Here is an 18425-nt window from a genome sequence, read left to right as displayed (position 1 = left end):
TTGCCCGGTTTTATCCTGGCTTGCCCTGAAATTCAGTAAAACAAAATTCGAGACAAGTCCGGTACGGCCCGGATGCCTAGTTGCTGTGAAAAACTGCCCAGATTTATTCAAATTATTCGAAAAATCAAACAAAAAACTCAATTCAATTATTGGCAAGTTTTGATTCTTGAGTCCAATCACGAATATTTTAGAGTTATTATTATTAAAATAAACAACTTGTAATTTATTACAGCTTTGAATTGCTTGGATTTAACTTACATAGATTTGCCCGGTTTTAAGATTGGAAAATATTAAATCAAACACCGGGCTGGAATCTGGAAAATTTGGAATACTCACTATAGTCGATAGCATGAATTTCGATTTTAAAACAAAATCAATCTTTTAAGTTACTGTCTCCTGTACAATTTTTAGTTAATGGATAAATATAAGTATTGTCATGCTCAGTGATGATCACGAGCCATTTGTTTAGAATGAAAATATGCATTATTGAACTTTAGGGATCTTTTGAAATATTTGACATAAAATTTGGGAAAGGTTTGGTCCGGCTAGATGCCCGGATTTTCCCTGATTTATCCATTCGATTTGCAAAAACCAATCAGAAAGCTCATTGGAGGCATTATAGTTTTTTTTTGCACCCAATAGTTAATTTTTTGTGTAAATTTTATCAAAATAATCGTGAACGGTTTTTAAAAGCCTAAAATACGATGTGCTGATGTGTTTCCAGGGTAAAAAATGTCTTAAGCGTTCTTTTTCTTTTTTTGTTGAATTCTCTGATTTCGTTCAAATTTTCCCGGATATTGACTGGATTTAAGGTTGAAAATATTGAACTCCAATGCCCGAATTAGCCAGGTTTTTAGATAAAATAGCCCAGATTTGTCCAACCCGGATACGTGCGGGAAAATTGTTGGCAACTTTAATTTAGATAAGACTGTCGTTAGGGAAGCTCTTTGTAAGTGACTTTCTTCACCAGGTTAATATAAGATCGAATATTACAGACCCAAAGACCCACTTAAAATATATGAGCGTAACCAATTAAAGTTTTGGTAGTCCGCTTCCAAGTGAAATTTAAAATTTCAAGCGCGGAGATCAAACTAAAATTGATCACTTGGCAAACTCTGGTAATGAACTCCAACAATTTGATTTTTTTAAATGGTCAAAATTAAAACAATATTTGAAGAAAAATTGTATTACCTATTTTTGACAAATATCAACGGTTCAGTAAAAAACCATCAGTGGCTCCAGAGAGTTGCCAAACATAAACATACTACTCAAGCAGATTAAAATGAACGCAATTCTAGACGATCCATAACAAATTTCTTCCCAAAGGCAAACATTTTTCAATAGTCTCATGGTACCTGAAACATCAATCCATTTCTTTTTGCTGTTCAAACAAATCAACCGTAGATCCACTGACAGAAGCCCGCCAAACACCAACGTCAATTTCCATCAAGATAATCCTTCATCCGGTGTAGTTTCATAACCTTTCAATTCCGTCGTCGTCGTCGTCGTCGTCGCCATCGTCAGCAGCCAAGCACCATCATCCTCTTAAGAGGCTTTTGGTAGGAGAGTTTTCGTCTGATTTCTTGTTTGGCAACATTCGTGGCCCCCCATGTTTCGTTGCTTGGATGGAAAGTATGGGCGAAGGAACAAAAAAATACAAAATAAACTCAACTTACCACTGGGAGATGAAGTAATCGATTCCACTCATCGTGGCCTGCGCCAAAAGGAAGAGTACCACCACCAGAACCACCAGCGCCATGCTCTCCACGGCCTGGAAGTAGCTCCGATACACCGCAAAGCCAACGGTGCCGGTAATCTGAGCCTCCCGATGATTGCCCGTTTCTGCTGCAAGGGGGGTTTTGACTGAAAAAAAGAGTTACAGAAAAAAAAATCTTAAAAAAAATTCAAAAGAAATCAAGAAAACTACCAAAGCGTAAACAACGGTAAACAAAAATTCTTAAATTTTTCAAATCGTCTTTTTAAAATTTGTTTTTTCGTTTTTGAGACCCACCACGGAAATTTGCACCTCCAATCGAAGCTCACCTTTCCGTCCGTCGTCGTCGTCATCGTCGCCATCATCGGTTTTCCCGGAGTGACGTTTGGGTTTCCGGCGCCGCCGGCCAGACCCAGCCGTGTCGTCATCGTCCTCGAAGCCATCGAATACCATACTGCTGGAGGAAAAGGGCGACGGTTGATAGAGGGACTGGGAGTGGGAGTTTGTCATCCGATGGGCGGCTCCAGAAGCAGGGGTGGTTTTGTTTGGCGATGACGGGGCCGATGGCTTTTCGATCAGAATCCGTGGGAGACTGCCACTTCCACCGGTGACGCCAGTTCCTGCCGCATTGGCCGATCCATTGTTGTTCGTGGTTGGAGGCTATAAAGTCAAACGAAAAAAAATTAATAAGAAAATCACCAGGAGCGAGAAAAACGAGGCCCGAAAGCGGACTTTTAGCACACACAGATTGATGGCATTAACTCTGCCACGCTGCCCGGAATCATCGGCTTTGGCATTCCTTGGTTGGAGGTGATTTGTTATTGCACGATACGGAGCTCAGAAGCTCAGAGCTGACTCGAAAACTTAGGTGGGGAGCCAGCGGATAAATAAAATTACAATAAATACATTTTTCGCAACAAGATTACCATCACTAAGCGGGAGTCGTTGCGGCGACTATTGTTAGGCATTTTGAATAAATAGATTTTTATTTCAATTACCAGTCGATTCTAGAACGGGAGCTCAATTTATGCAAAACAAATTGAGTCGAGGAAACTTTGCTTTGTCGTTCAACTATTCTTATTCTTTATTTGAAGAAACAAATGATAAAAAAACATTGTCAAAATTGTAATAAATGTCAAAATTATCGAAATTGTCAAAAAGGTCAACATTTTCAAAACTGTCCATCTTGTAAGAAAGTCAAAATTATCAAAATTGTCAAAATTGTCAAATTGTCAAAATTATCAAAATTGTCAAAATTGTCAAAATTGTCAAAATTGTCAAAATTGACAAAATTGTCAAAATTGTCAAAATTGTCAAAATTGTCAAAATTGTCAAAATTGTCAAAATTGTCAAAATTGTCAAAATTGTCAAAATTGTCAAAATTGTCAAAATTGTCAAAATTGTCAAAATTGTCAAAATTGTCAAAATTGTCAAAATTGTCAAAATTGTCAAAATTGTCAAAATTGTCAAAATTGTCAAAATTGTCAAAATTGTCAAAATTGTCAAAATTGTCAAAATTGTCAAAATTGTCAAAATTGTCAAAATTGTCAAAATTGTCAAAATTGTCAAAATTGTCAAAATTGTCAAAATTGTCAAAATTGTCAAAATTGTCAAAATTGTCAAAATTGTCAAAATTGTCAAAATTGTCAAAATTGTCAAAATTGTCAGAATTGTCAAAGTTGTCAAAATTGTCAAAATTGTCAGAATTGTCAAAGTTGTCAAAATTGTCAAAATTGTCAAAATTGTCGAAATTGTCAAAATTGTCAAAATTGTCAAAATTGTCAAAATTGTCAAAATTTTCAAAATTGTCGAAATTGTCAAAAGTGTCAAAATTGTCAAAATTGTCAAAATTGTCAAAATTGTCAAAATTGTCAAAATTGTCAAAATGGTCAAAATTGTCAAAATTGTCAAAATTGTCAAAATTGTCAAAATTGTCAAAATTGTCAAAATTGTCAAAATTGTCAAAATTGTCAAAATTGTCAAAATTGTCAAAATTGTCAAAATTGTCAAAATTGTCAAAATTGTCAAAATTGTCAAAATTTCCAAAATTTTCAAAATTGTCAAAATTGTCAAAATTGTCAAAATTGTCAAAATTGCCAAAATTGTCAAAATTGTTAAAAATTGTTAAAAATTGTCAAAATTGTCAAAATTGTCAAAATTGTCAAAATTGTCAAAATTGTCAAAATTGTCGATATTATCAAAATTGTCAAAATTTTCAAAATTGTCAAAATTGTCAAAATTGTCAAAATTGTCAAAATTGTCAAAATTGTCAAAATTGTCAAAATTGTCAAAATTTTTGAAATTGTCGACAAAATTGGCAAAATTGTCAAAAATATCAAAATTGTATTTTCAAAATTAAAAAGTTAATCACATGCTTGGCATCGCTCCTCAGATTTGCCCGTTCAGAGTAAGAGCGTGTATTTTTTTCGCTGTGCTCTTCCCAAACGGATAATCTTTAAAAAATGCTCAGTTACCTCCAGAGCGACCAAGCGTCCACCCAAGTGTGGGCAAGTGAAGCAAGCAATCTGATGAAGTGCGTTCTCGGTGCAGATAAATTCGTTCGCACTCGGGCGAAAGAGAAGCTTTACAGAAAAGTCGGTTTGTCTTCATCGGTTGCGTCTGGATCGATGTTTCGAAGTGCGTCAGAATTTACAATGCAGAACACAAATCTAACGGAACTAAATTAATAACGCCAAAGGTAGTTAAGATAGAATGTTGGTGTCTTGGACAACATTGCTCTGTATAATAAAGCGCATATTTTGATATGAAATATAAAGTTTACAAGTCCACCAATAGCAAGATACAAATCATAACTTTCTTAGTTAGCATTTTAGAGCTTAAGTTTTTTCTACAAAGTTATTTATCTCAATAAAACACACAACTTTGCTTAACATGTCAAAGTTCTACAATCTTAACCCAAGGAGATACGGTTAAATAAAAAAAACCTTACAAAAAGTTATTGTTATTCTCGCGCTATTTTTTAATCTCTCCACTTTAAATTTTATATCAAAATATCTGAATTAACAACTTTGCCCAAAACACCTATCTGGTCATTCCTGAGCGAGTTCCTCTAGATTGATGTTCTGCACCAGGACCAATGATTAGCTACGAAAGCTTTCTTCGGTCAAAAAATATCAAAAGCATAGCGGTAAAGGAAGATAAATTATAAATTTTACGATTTGTGAAAGTTTTGCAGTTTTTTTACTAAAATTTGTCCCAGACCCCTGCGTAATTTTCACGGTTTGTTTAATAGACAAAGATTTTTGGATAATTTTAGTAAATGTTACTTTGCGAATTGCTGCTTTTGTAAATTAATGCTACCCACGTACGATATTTAAAGTACATAAACCTAAGTATACAGTAATATGCGGATGCCCGGATATTGTGAAAAAACTACTTGGATTTTGCCCAGTTTTATCCACATTATTTGGAAAATGAAACAAGAAGTCGCAAATCCTGTCGAAAACAGGATTTGTGAAAGTTTGTTTCATCAAAAATCAAACCAAAACTTTCCTTCGTATGCTTGAATGTTACACTGCTGATGTGTTACGACAAAAAAAAAATGTAAGTCGTTTTTTCTTCACTAGATAAATGTCTAGAATTTTCTCAGATTTGGCCGGATATTGCTCGGTTTTTGGAATGGAAAATTTCAGATTATTTACCCGGTTTTCACCATGTTTTTCAAATAATTTTCCAGGAAGTGCCCGGCCCGGCTACGTACAAAAATATTTTATACATATACCTACATTGGATCACTTCGACTGATGCACTGTTCCGCGCTGCATAGCGGCTTTTTTTAAAGAAAACATTCCTGCATTGAAATCTTTCTGGCTTGATACACTGAGCGACACAGCAGCGTCGCTAGAGCACAATTTTCTAGCCAGCTCCTTCTCTTTTCTTTAGAGCGAGCGACGTCCACCCGACCGTCGGAGCAACCGCAATCGGGCGCACTCGGCAAAAAGATAAGTGAACGTTGATCGGCTGAGCAGTGCACTCGGAAACCGAAATGATAAAAGTGTAATTCGTTTTCTGCTCTGTTCTGTTTGCGAGGTGTGGGACAAGCATGGTTAATCAAATATACAATTGACAACAATTGTAGAAATCAAAATTGTCAAAATTGATATTTTCATAATATATAAGTTCATCGCATTCACCTTTTTTTTTAGTGCGCAGTGTGCTTCGTGTTTATTCGCTGTTTTCTAATAATTTATTTAAATGTACGAGTTAATTATTGATTGAGTTGCAGTTGAAATTTCTACACGAAAATTATATTAGCGGACACCAGAATCCACCATGAAAGGTGAATTGTAATAATTCGTCTAGACATCTCCTTACACGTAGTTTGGAAAAACAAATTCCACACGCACAACTTGTGTTTGAATTTTAATTGAACAAGGCACGGAATTCGCACCCGTTTCAGCAAAAATTATGTTCAAAAGATAATTCTGAGTAGAAAAAGTACGTGATATTACAGTTCATTATCTAAAACTGGAACTTTCAAATAAATTATGTGGTTTAAAAGTCTATGTCTATAATTGATTTTCGTTAAGTTACTTTTTTTCTTTAAAATTAATTTTTTTTTTCCAACAAAACAATTCAACGCAATGACGCATGTAAATATTTATCCGGCCGGAGTGTTCAAAGCAAGGGACTGCAAAAACGACGATTTCACCTTTCGTGCGTTTAAGCCGTTAGTTCTAGCACACCTTGCCGTTCGCAGGACTTTTGCTCTCACTCCTTTTTTTCTCGAACTCTAAGGTCTCCTAGTTGGCTCACTATCATAGTTGGTGCTATCATCTGCATATCTTAACGGGTTTTTTTCTACCTTCGGGGAATGAAGGGGAAAACCCATTCTACACTATTGATTGCAAAAATTGTGACATTTAGTTAATATTTGTTTCATATTTTATTTTACACCATTCTTCAATATTCATCTTTCCCTAACCTCAATCTGTTGAATTCTCGTACATTTTTAAAATTTTTTTTAGGTTTGTCATGTTGAATTTCTGAAACTAGTAAATTTCACAAACCTGTGAAATGACGGGGAAAAAATTCAAGCTCTATGCACGAAAAATCCAGCAGCATTCACCGTTGAGGTGTCGTTTTCCATTTGAAAAATTAAAACGTTCCGAGTTGGCAGCCAGAACGTGAATCAAATGCTGGGGAAAAGCTTGGTTGCATGTATTTTGTTTTCGCCGTTCAAGAGTACGTTCCTGCATTCTTTGGCTCTAGAACGGTTCCGGTTGCAACCATTTCTATCGAAACGAGTTTAAAATTGCTGTCGATCAACCCAAACCGACTGCAACTAACCATCGAAATATTGGCCTAAAAAACGAAATCATGAACACAAAGAGCAGACTCAAAAACAACACCAAATGTCCTTATTATCATTAAACTTATTATGATTTTTTTTTCATTTTCTATAATTTCTAAAAAAAAATCTCAAAGTCGCTCTCTTAGTTAGGTTTGTTCGAACCAAAGAATGAGTTATTTTTGAATTCCGTGTAAGCTGATATCAACATTAGCTGTTCATTTTGTCAGTTCCGGTAAATAAGACGGACTAAGGAAGCGCAGATTTGGAAGGTTACTGTTTGTTTGCTTTAATATGATGCCAGTTCCGGTAAATAAGACGGACTGAAGAAGCGCAGATTAGAATGGCTGCTGCTTTGTTTATTTTGAGATAATGCTAGGTCTGGTAAATAAGACGGACTGCAGAAGCAACGATTTGAAATCTACTACTTTGTTTGTTTTCAGATGATGTCAGTTCCGGTAAATAAGACGGACTGACGAAGCGCAGATTTGAAAGGTTGCTGCTTTGTTTTTTTTAAGACGATGTCCGCTCCGGTAAATAAGACGGACTGATGAAGCCCAGATTTGAAAGGTTATTTATTTGTTTTGAAATGATTCCATTTCCGGTATATAAGACGGACTGAAGAAGGACAGATTTTAAAGGCTGCTACTTTGTTTGTTTTGAGATGATGTCAGTTGCGGTAAATAAGACGGACTAAAGAAACGCAGATTTGAAAGGCTGCTGCTTTTTTTGTTTTGAAATGATGCCAGTTCTGGTAAATAATATAGACTGAAGAAGCGCCGATTTGAAAGACGGCTGCTTTTTTTAATGATGCCTGTTCCGGTAATAAGATGGAATTAAGAAGCGCAGATTTTAAAGGTAGCTGCTTTTTTCGTTTCGAAATGATGCCAGTTCTAGTTAATAAGACGGACTGAAAAGCGCCGATTTGAAACGCTGTTACTTTGTTTTTTTTTATTATGTCAGTTTCGGTAAATAAGCCGGACTTAAGAAGCTCAGATTTGAAAGATAGCTGCTTTGTTTTTTTTAAGATAATATCAGCTCCGGTAAATAAGACGGACTGAAGAAGAATGATATAAGTTCTGGTAAATAATACAGACTGAAGAAGCGCTGATTTGAAAGGATACTACATTGTTTGTTTTCCGATTATTTCAGACGGACTGAAAAAGCGCAGATTTGAAAGCCTGCTGCTTTATTTGTTTTGAAATGATACCAGTTTCGGTAAATAAGACGGACTGAAAAAGCGCCGATTTGAAAGGCTGTTGCTTTATTTGTTTTGATATGCTGCTAGTTCCGATAAATAAGACAGATTAAAAAAGCGCAGATTTGAAAGGTTGTAGCTTTGTTTGTTTTGAAAAAAAAAGCCAGTTCTGGTAAAAACAGGGACTAAAGAAGCGCAGTTTTGAAAGACGGTTGCTTTTTTTAATGATGCCAGTTCCGGTAAATAAGATGGAATTAAGAAGCGCAGATTGAAATGGCTGCTGCTTTTTCGTTTCGAAATGATGCCAATTCTAGTTAATAAGACGGACTGAAAAGCGCCGATTTGAAAGGCTGTTACTTTGTTTTTTTTTAGATGATGTCAGTTTCGGTAAAGAAGACGGACCTAAGAAGCGCAGATTTGAAAGATTGCTGCTTTGTTGTTTTTTTTAGATGATGTCAGCTCCGGTAAATAAGACGGACTGAAGAAGCACAAATTTGAAAGGCTGCTTCTTTATTTGTTTTAAAATGTCGCCAGTTCCAGTAAATAAGACGGACTGAAGAATCGAAAAAGGTTTCTGCTTTATTTGTTTTGATATGATGTCAGTTCCGGTTTATAAGTCGGACTGAAAAAGCGCAGATAAGAATGGCTGCTGCTTTGTTTGTTTTGAAATGATGCCAGTTCTGGTAAATAAGATGAACTGCAGAAGTGCCGATTTAAAAGGCTGCTCTTTTGTTTTTTAAATTACGTCAGATCCGGTAAATTAGACGGACTGGAGAAGCGCAGATTTGAAAAGTTTCTGCTTTATTAGTTTTGAGATGATGTCAGCTTCGGTAAATAAGACGGACTTATGAAGCGTAGGTTTGAAAGGTTGCTAATTTATTTGATTTGAATTGATGTCAGTTCCGGTAAATAAGTCGGACTAAAGAAGCGCAGGTTAAAATGGCTGCTGATTTGTATGATTTGAAATTATGTTAAATTCTGGTATATAAGACGGACTGAAGAAGCGCAGATTTGAAAGGCTGCTACTTTGTTGTTTGTTTTTAAATGTTGCCAGTTCCGGTACATAAAACGGACGGAAGAAGCGCAGATTGAATAACTTCAAAACAAACGAAGCTCGGATTAAAAAACAAAAAAAAGATCAAATGAAGTGGAAATGAATGAAAGAAAAACTCAAAAATAAATTGGGTTTGGAAATTGCTTATCGCATTTTTTTTTATTTTAGATAAGAGGTGAGTAGGAATATGAATGTGGAGATGAGATGAAGTATGTACTGAATAAAAATAAAAGTACAAAAAATTAATAAAACAAATATATGGCAACACTGATATAGAAGCTCCAAAGTGTAAACAAAAACATAAATCAGTTATTGGTAGCATTTTGTGTTTCAATCACAGTTAAGCCTCGTCCACACTCGGCAACTTGAAGTGCGATGGACGATGGGCGCGCTCGCAATCCCGGTATGCGATTTCTCGTGTGTTAAACAGAGAAAGCAATAGCCTTCACTCTAATTTCACTCCGATTAGCTGTCATTCTTATGGAAATCTGTGTAAGAGTAAAGAGCAGGCTTTATTCTTTTTAACAGGCCCAATCCCAATTCCGGTTGATGAGACTTGTTTATGTTTACATATTGGTTGCTGAAAGTCTCCCATACTTGTCGGGAGACTTGAGACATGCATCTCTTCGTCTAGTTCAAAATGTAAACATAAACAAGTCTCAGCAACCAAAATCGCAGTTCAAGTTGCCGAGTGTGGACTAAGTTTTAAACACTTATTGCTGCAGGAAGCACGACATCCAAAGAGCTAATCTTTTTCCCGAAGCCAAAGAAGGACTAGTAAATGTGTAGTAAATGAGGGTGATAACTATAGGTTAATCCCCCAATGAATAAAGCTTAAAAAAGTTATTGGTCTAATCTTGTGAGAGACGGACGAGTTCGTGCGAGATTCTGAATTATGATTCAGATTAATCGTTAGTTCACGACAATATCTTAAAATTTATCCGATCTCAGAAGACTGTTCTTAGTGGCATCTCTTCATCACCATTTTATTAACACTCTAAAAATTCAATAGAAACACAAAACTAATGTTTTTTTTTCTTCTCTTTTTCAGGTAAGTGATTACCCATCTAATGATAGTGTAAGTGAACATTTCTATCATTTCTAAATATCTACTTTGGGTCAGAGTTAGTGTTTTAGTCAACCTCCATCTCGAGGTTTAAATTATTAAAAAAAAAAGTTGACAACGTTGACAAATTTGACACATACCTTCCCTAAACCATCGTCCCTCATTCCATCGGCGAAAAGTCGACTCTGTTGTTCCTGGAGCTCTTCTTCGGCCGCCTTTTGCTGCTCTTCCACCAACGATGCCAGCATCGAGTAGCAGTTGTCCGCCTCCAAGCTTCGATACGACCCTTGGGCCTCAACTCGGCCGGCATTCATCAGCACCACATGTTCCACCTCTTTGAGATACTGCAGCTGATGAGTCACCAAAATGCAAATTTTATCCTGTTGAATGAAAAAAAAAATAGTTAGTCCATCATATCCAGTCTTAAATCTGTCAAAAGTCGAACTTTGAGATATTCCTGAATACACTGTTCAAAGATCAGTTTCCCAACATGAGTATCGACAGCCGAAAGTGGATCATCCAGCAGATAAATGTCCGCTTTCCGGTAGATTGCCCTGGCCAAACTGATGCGAGCCCTCTGGCCGCCACTCAAGCTGATCCCTCTTTCCCCAACTATTGTTCCATCGCCTTCAGGAAGCAGCTGAAAGTCCCTTTCCAAGGCACAAACCCGCACCACCTCCCGGTACCGTTTCTCGTGATAGTCCTCGACGAAGACAATGTTATTCTTCACAGAACCTTCGAAAAGCCAGGGCTCTTGGGGAGCGTAGCTGATGTCGCCACTGATGTCCAATCGACCCTCGTCCAGCTCCAGCTCTCCGAGAATCACCTGAAGCAGGGTAGACTTTCCACTTCCCACCGGACCGACAACGGCACAGAAGCTGGATTTTTCCACCGTTAGAGAAACCGCTTCGATTCCCACGACTGAAATTCGAAAAATATCTAATTTACTGATCTCATTATTTGAATCTTCATTGGATACCTTCGATGTGATCCCCACAAATATCTTTATTCCACGAAGCAGTACCTTTTCTCATAAAAACGCCTCTCCCGGCAAACGACTTCTTATTGACGAAGCGTTTACTTCTGGCTTTTGGAGCAAAAACACCGCTCATAACCATTCCATCTCCATTCACGGACTTCCCATTGTTCATGAGTTTAGTTTCGACCCCATTCATGGCGCCATTTTCACCCAAACCAGCTTCGATTCTTTCCGAAAACTTCCGCTCCGGTAGCAGCAAGAACTCCTGAACTCGTCTGATCGAAACCAGCCCTTCGGCCACCGAAGTCAACGCCAGGGGCCAAAAGTGCAGCATCGAACTGTACAGCAGATTGAAGTACGACGTCACGATGAACACCTGCTTGGCCGTAAAGACATTCCCGGAGTAACAGTACCCAACCAGGCTCAGAAAAATCGACACTCGCGAAACCAAATTGAACGAGAGCAGCCCGGCCCGGATGAAAAGCGTACCCCGGATGCCGCGAACTTCGAGCTTTCGGATCCCATCCACCATCCGCCGGAAGCTGTCCTCCCAGGCATACATCTTGATCACCTGGATTCCCTGGATGATTTCGTTCATGAACCGAACCCGCCGATCGGTTCGGGTCGCCGTCTTTATCCGGTAGCTGGCTGCCTTCTTTCCGACCCAGGCTGCAAGTTTGGGAGGGAAATGAAAATTATTGCGAATATATGTACATTAGACTAGTTCACTTTTCGTCTTTTTTCGCAGATCAAAGCCGGACTCGTATGGATTGTTCCTCATGCATTTTCAAGTATTTCTGCCAAATTTGAGACCTATTGAACTAATTTCTGTTCTGCGCAATGAGTTTTTGTGAAAAAAAAGTCCATTTTTCTTGAAAATTTTCTTATGAGAGTTCTAGCAAGCCCCTGTTGATATTAATTTTTTTTTTTTCGATTATAGTCGTTTTACCATTTTTATGGCATTCGCGACTTTTGTTGATATTAAATGATAATTTTAGAATGCATGGTTGTTGATATTATTAGCTATTTTAGGGGTCTGTTTAAATAATTATGATTTAAAAACTGATGCATAAATATTTGAATAACTTTGCTCCTATTCTTGCGATAATTAAACTTTATACATCAAATGATTGATGATAAACAGCAGTGTTCGGCATCGCTAACTGAAAAATTAGCGCCGCTAATTAAATCGATAACTCATACAAAGTTAGCGATCGCTAATTAAATACGCTAAATGTGCCAAAAAAGTTATCGCTTTAAGCTTAAAGCGCTAATCGCTAATCGCTAACTGTTTTCCAACATTGAGGCCGGAACAAATATTAAATTTTTCTTTAGTTACGCACTTCCCCCTTTAGATTTTTTCAACTCCCCAAGGGGGAATTAATGAAGTTTCAAGTATTTAATTTAAAATTAAATAAATTATATGAGCAAAACCAAAACTGTCAAAGATAGGAGTTTTAACGAGTCTCTATGTTCTAAAAATTAAAACAAACGATTTTAGAACAAATAAAGAAAGAGCAAAAAAACAGAATGTGGAAAATGGGAACTATATCTCTCTTTTTTTTTATTTAAATTTTGTTTAAAAATTTACTCGATTTATTGATTTTATGCAAAGTAGATAGTATGCAATTTTATTGCAAATAATGTTTTGTGCAATTCATTTTTTTTTGTTTTGGCATTATATTACATAATCCTCATTTAAAATCTTTAACCTGTTTTCCCCTTTTTCAAATTTGCAGGAGCAATGTCAAACGTTTATACAATTTCTATTTGAACTTTAAACAAAGGCTTCAATAGTGATTTTATCTTATTTTCATATGAACTGATCTGTAAAATCTCTAGAAAACTGTATTGTGAAAAGTAAATAGCTCAACCACTTAAAAACAAATGCTGATGAAGATTTGTTGAAAATAGTTCTATATTTTTTAACATTTTTTATTGTTATTTTCTTCTGTAAAAGTTGCTAAAAAAAAGTTCTTAAAGAGAGAAAAATGATATTAATCGCAACGCACTAAATTGGACTGCGCACTCATGACTGCGACATTTGTGCGAACTTGTACATTCGTGCGACCTGTCAAATCAGTGTAAAATCTGTCGGAGTTCTACACGCTAACCTCTTTTCAGTAAACCTTTGTACGGATAACTGCGACTGCAAAACATTGCATGAAATCCAATTTTTAATGAAAGAGATAATAGTAAATACATCTTTTCTCTAACTCTAGCACGCATTCCTCCAATGAATCCAATTAAGTAATCAGAATGGTGCACAATGTCATTTGACTTGAATAATGAAAAAAAGTTTATTCTATCACTAAGAATTCGAGAGATTGATACAAATATATGGGAGTTAGCGATCTTCAATTAGCGGAACCAAAAAATAGCGGAACTTTTCAATTCGCTAAATCAATCCAAACTTAGCGGCAAAATTAAACCGCTAACAAAAAGTTAGCGGACTAACTAGCGAATAGCGGATTAGCGCTTTTGTGCCCAACACTGATAAACAGGCTACATGAACAAGAAAAGATTTTGCGAGAAATTTTTTTTTAATTAACTGTAGATTTTTAACTTTCAACTTGTAAGTAAAATTTCTGTTCAAGTTGGTTATGATTTTTTAAATTTTTTCAGTATGTTTTGAACGGATATCTAAAACAGATCCATTAAAATGCTAATAATATCAACCACCATGCAACCTTAAATTATCGTTTCATATTAAAAGGGGCTTGCTAGAACTCTTATAAGAAAATTTTCAAAAAAAAACCGACTTTTTTCCCATCCAATGTCCAGGTCGGCAATGAATGAATGGGAAAATAATCATCATCGGATTTCAAAAAACGACAGTATAAATTTTGTAGGTTCTTCCAAAAAACTGACCTGTGCGAATTTTCAACTCAATCGGACTTGATTTAGAGGTTCCTCGAAAAGCTCAAAGCTTCGATTGTTGTACCCTTAAAATTACCAAAAAGGGACTGAAGGAAATCCGAAAAATCAAAATTTTAATTTTTAACCTAAATGACTTAAAATTACATAGAACGTCGAGGTCTGATGTTATCTCGAATAAAATGTTTGACAAAGAAATCGAATTTTTGGGACTCAGTTTTTCGAAAAAACGATCGGACCTTTTAATAGTAAATAATTGACAAAAATAACAAAAATCACAAAATTATAAAAAATACAAAAATTACAAAATACAGAAGATACACAAAAATAACTTAACACATTGAGGATGAAATTCTGCTTAACTATCGCCCAATATTTTTCGAATGGGCGAAGTTCAGGTGCGTTGGGTGGGTTCTTATCCTTGGGCACAACCTGAATGTTGTTAGTGGCATACCGCTTCATGGCCTTTTTTCATAATGGCAGGTTACCAAATCCGGCCAAAACAGCACAGACTAATCATGTTTTTCAGGAAATGCAGCAAACGCTTTTGAAAACATTCTTCCACGTTAATTTCCTACGATCCCGGTGGCAATTTCAAGCCACAGCTACAAATAGTTTTCCAAACGAGATATTTATTGGTGAACTTAGATAATTTAACATGCTTGAAAATATCTGTCACCTTTCCTCTTCCGGTTGCTGTATAAATCTTTTTTTTTTGTCTTTATTTAAAAGGCTGGTTCACCTCTAAATAAATCAATTAAACTGTGCCAACAATGTCGCTTCAGATTCCGACATCTTGTTTTTTCCGTAAGGGTTTGCTTATCGTTGCGATTTTTAATCACTATCTTCTTATAAGTGGATAGCCGAATCGTTTTTTAGCTTCATGCACGGTTTTAGACGATATTCCCAACTTATTTGTGACATTCCGAAATGAGAGTTTCGGGTTGCGCTTAAAAACGCACTCTCTGCGGCTCCCGGTTTTCGATTTCCCTCAGATCCAGGCTTGCTAGTTGCTGACAAAAGTTCCCCGAACACTTTTATTACTTTGGTGACTTGGTCACATTCAACGATTTTGTTATTTCTGCGTGCGTATAGTTGACATTTTCACGACGCATGTACAATATTTTGATTCCTAGCTCCTCTTGCTTGGACGCCATTTTGATAACTAAAATTCAAATGTCAAAATCCAAATATAAGCACTATTCTACAATCTACGCACACACGCCTACAAAATAATGGGTGTTCGGGGTTTTTTATATGAATGATTAGTAAAAATACGGCGAATTTAGGTTGATCACTTTTTTTCCGAACCTTTAGTTTCGAAAGGTGTATTTAAAAATTCGGCTCCTTTGTATAATGCGAACTTCTATGGTTAAAAATTTTATGAAGCTTTGCACAACTTTCTTGGGAATCTCACATGCCGCTTCTAACCACATTTTTTATCGAATTTCTACACAATGTAACAGGGAGAAGTAGGCGTTCATCGTTTTGGAACAAATGCGTTTTTTTTTGCGCTCTTCAAAATTTTCTAGAAAATAAATCTAATTCATGTGGAAAATAGTAGAAAAAATTAGGAAAATTTGCCAGCTAGCTACGGGAACTGATGCGCATTTGATGCAACTGTTTTAAGATGTGTTTGTAGTCCTCGGGTAGGTGTGTACTGAACTGCGAATACGAATTTATTTCCGGTGCTGACAGTGTCAAGTTTTGATTTAATTCAAAAATTCAGTGAAGAAATATAAAAATCTTTGGAAAACAGTTAGTTGTTAAGTGTGATAATTATGATCCCGGACATTGTGATCATCATTCGTACAGAGAAAACATCTTTTATAGTGGAGAACGAAGTTTCTCAAATGAGTGAAGGGTTAAGTGAATTTTTGCAAGGCGTTGAGGGCAGGAATATAAAAGCACTCCACTTTGACTGAATTATGCTTTTCGGGTTATGCAGAGATGAAGGCTGAGGAAGAAATGACGCCATGGCAAAGTGTAAAAGTAGTGCTCGATGGGGTCCCGAAAATGAGTGCTCAAATTTTCTTAAATGATTCCTGGAGGAAGATTTCAGAGATCAATGTTGTTCTCGTGGCTTGAAGCTGACTCGACAGAAATATTCAGGTTTAATATGGAAATAGTTACTTGTGGAAAACTGTTTTCTATGCCTGCTTTGTTATTTTTTTATGATGTAGATTGCAAATGCACTTGAAAGTAGCATTCTAGTGTATTATATTGGATGGATTCTTGGTTTTTGGCATTAGAAATTTGCGGTTAGATTTGATGCACATCGATGCGTCGTGGGCCGCTTAAAAACTCCTGAAATCTTTAGTGGTATATGAATAAGTATCTTTTCACTATAGAAGTGCTGAGGTGAGTACAAAATGGAATTTTGGATGGTGATAAGGTAAGATGTAAAACATGATTAAAAACGTGTTAAAATTGTTTGATTATAAATAGCCAGTGTTCGGCATCGCTAACTGTAAAATTAGCGCCGCTATTTACATCGCTAACTCATACAAAGTTAGCGATCACTAATTAAATACGCTAAATGTGCCGAAAAAGTTATCGCTTTAAGCTTAAAGCGCTAATCGCTAACTGTTGACCAACATTAAGGCCAGAACAAATATCAAATTCTTCTTTAGTCACGCCCTTTACATTTTTACAACTCCGCAAGGGGAAATAAATAAAGTTTCAAATATTTTATTAAAAATTAGATAAATTTATCGAATTTTTATAAAATTATATTAGCAAAACCAAAACTGTCAAAGATAGGAATGTTAAACAAATCTCCGTGTTCTACTAATAAAAACAACCAAATTTTCGAACAATTATAAGAGCAAACGAACAGAATGTGGAAGATGGGAGCTATTTTTTTTTAATTTAAATTTTGGATAAAAATTTACTCGATTTATCGGTTTTCTGCAAAGTAGATAGTATGCAATTTCGCAGCAAACAATCTGTTGTGCAATTCATTCCATTTTGTTGTTTTTGGCATTATTTTATACTATCCTCATTTAAAATCTTCAACCTTTCCCCTTTTTCAAACTTGCAGGAGCATTGTCAAACGTGAACATTTATACAATTTCTATTTGAATTTTAACCGAAGTCTACAATGGTGATTTTATCTTATTTTTATATGAACTGATCTATAAATCTCTATAAAAATGAATTGTGAAAAGTAAATATCTCAGCCACTTGAAAACAAATGCTGATGAGGAGATATTAAAATAGTTTTACTTATACTGTTTAACACCGTTATTGTTATCTTCTTCTGTAAATGATGCGAAAAGAAAGTGCTAATAGAGAGAAAAATGACACTAAATACATCTTTTCTCGAGTACGCGTTCCTCCAATCAATCCAATTTAGCAATCGGAATGCTGTCCAATGTCACCTTAACTTGATTAATGAAAAAAAAGTTTATTCTATCACTAATAATTTGAGAGATTGATACAAATATATGGGAGTTAGCGATCTTCAATTAGCGGAACCAAATAAAAGCGAAACTTTTTAATTCGCTAAACAATCAAAACTTAGCGGCAAAATCAAACCGCTAACGAAAAGTTAGCGGACTAACTAGCGAATAACGGATTAGCGCTTTTTTGCCGAACACTGTAAATAGCTTAACTCTATTATTGGGGATAAAAGGGGGAATGGACAGGACATTAAACGATCGGAAGACTGATATACAATGGATTGTGGGTTCAAGCCAGCCGGAGTATCTCGGCAAATTTGGAATTCCGATGAGGATACTTACACAGAAAAAATTATTTTCTGTAAAATTACGGCAAGTATCCTGTAACAAAAAGGAGCAGAACATTTGCCGTAATTTTACAGGTCGAAAAAAAATTACGTTCAGGATATTTTTCAGTGAGCCGCACTAATACAGGTTCGTTTAAAATTACAGGCCTGCTATTTAAAATCGTTTTTTTCTAGTTTCCAATTGGATTTTTTGATCAAATAAAAATAAAAAAATTAAGATCGAATAATTTTATTTAGCTAAATAATGAATACAGTTATTACATACATGGTACATAGGTTTTTCGCATTTTTAAGCCAGTTGTTAGTTTATAGCTATTGCATTCCTGATTAACTAGAGCACAAATTTTGGAAGCTAGTACATAACTCCGATTTCCTTTCATTCTTGAATGACACAATATGTCGATATAAACAAACAAAAAAAATTAGCCAACGATCATTGGAACCATGCTTAAATCGAACACATGAGAATAAAAGT

General features: G+C 35.8%; 1 protein-coding gene across 3 annotated transcripts in view; it reads right to left on the bottom strand.

The window, feature by feature from the left end:
- Positions 1–18425, bottom strand: part of LOC129740445 (ATP-binding cassette subfamily C member 4-like) — a 79997-nt gene that overhangs the window by 21474 nt on the left and 40098 nt on the right. For all 3 annotated transcript variants that reach the window (XM_055732125.1, XM_055732137.1, XM_055732134.1), the window contains exons 5-9: positions 11323–11991; positions 10789–11264; positions 10484–10723; positions 2044–2374; positions 1677–1863 (exon numbers count right to left, since the gene is read on the bottom strand). In XM_055732125.1, the coding sequence (XP_055588100.1) occupies positions 1677–1863; positions 2044–2374; positions 10484–10723; positions 10789–11264; positions 11323–11991 (1903 nt within the window). The remainder of the gene's footprint in view (positions 1–1676; positions 1864–2043; positions 2375–10483; positions 10724–10788; positions 11265–11322; positions 11992–18425) is intronic.

The sequence above is a fragment of the Uranotaenia lowii genome, chromosome 1, assembly GCF_029784155.1.
Source record: "Uranotaenia lowii strain MFRU-FL chromosome 1, ASM2978415v1, whole genome shotgun sequence".
Lineage (NCBI taxonomy): Eukaryota > Metazoa > Arthropoda > Insecta > Diptera > Culicidae > Uranotaenia > Uranotaenia lowii.
Note: the sequence above shows the minus strand (reverse complement) of the source record. Positions and strands in the feature narration are given on the sequence as shown.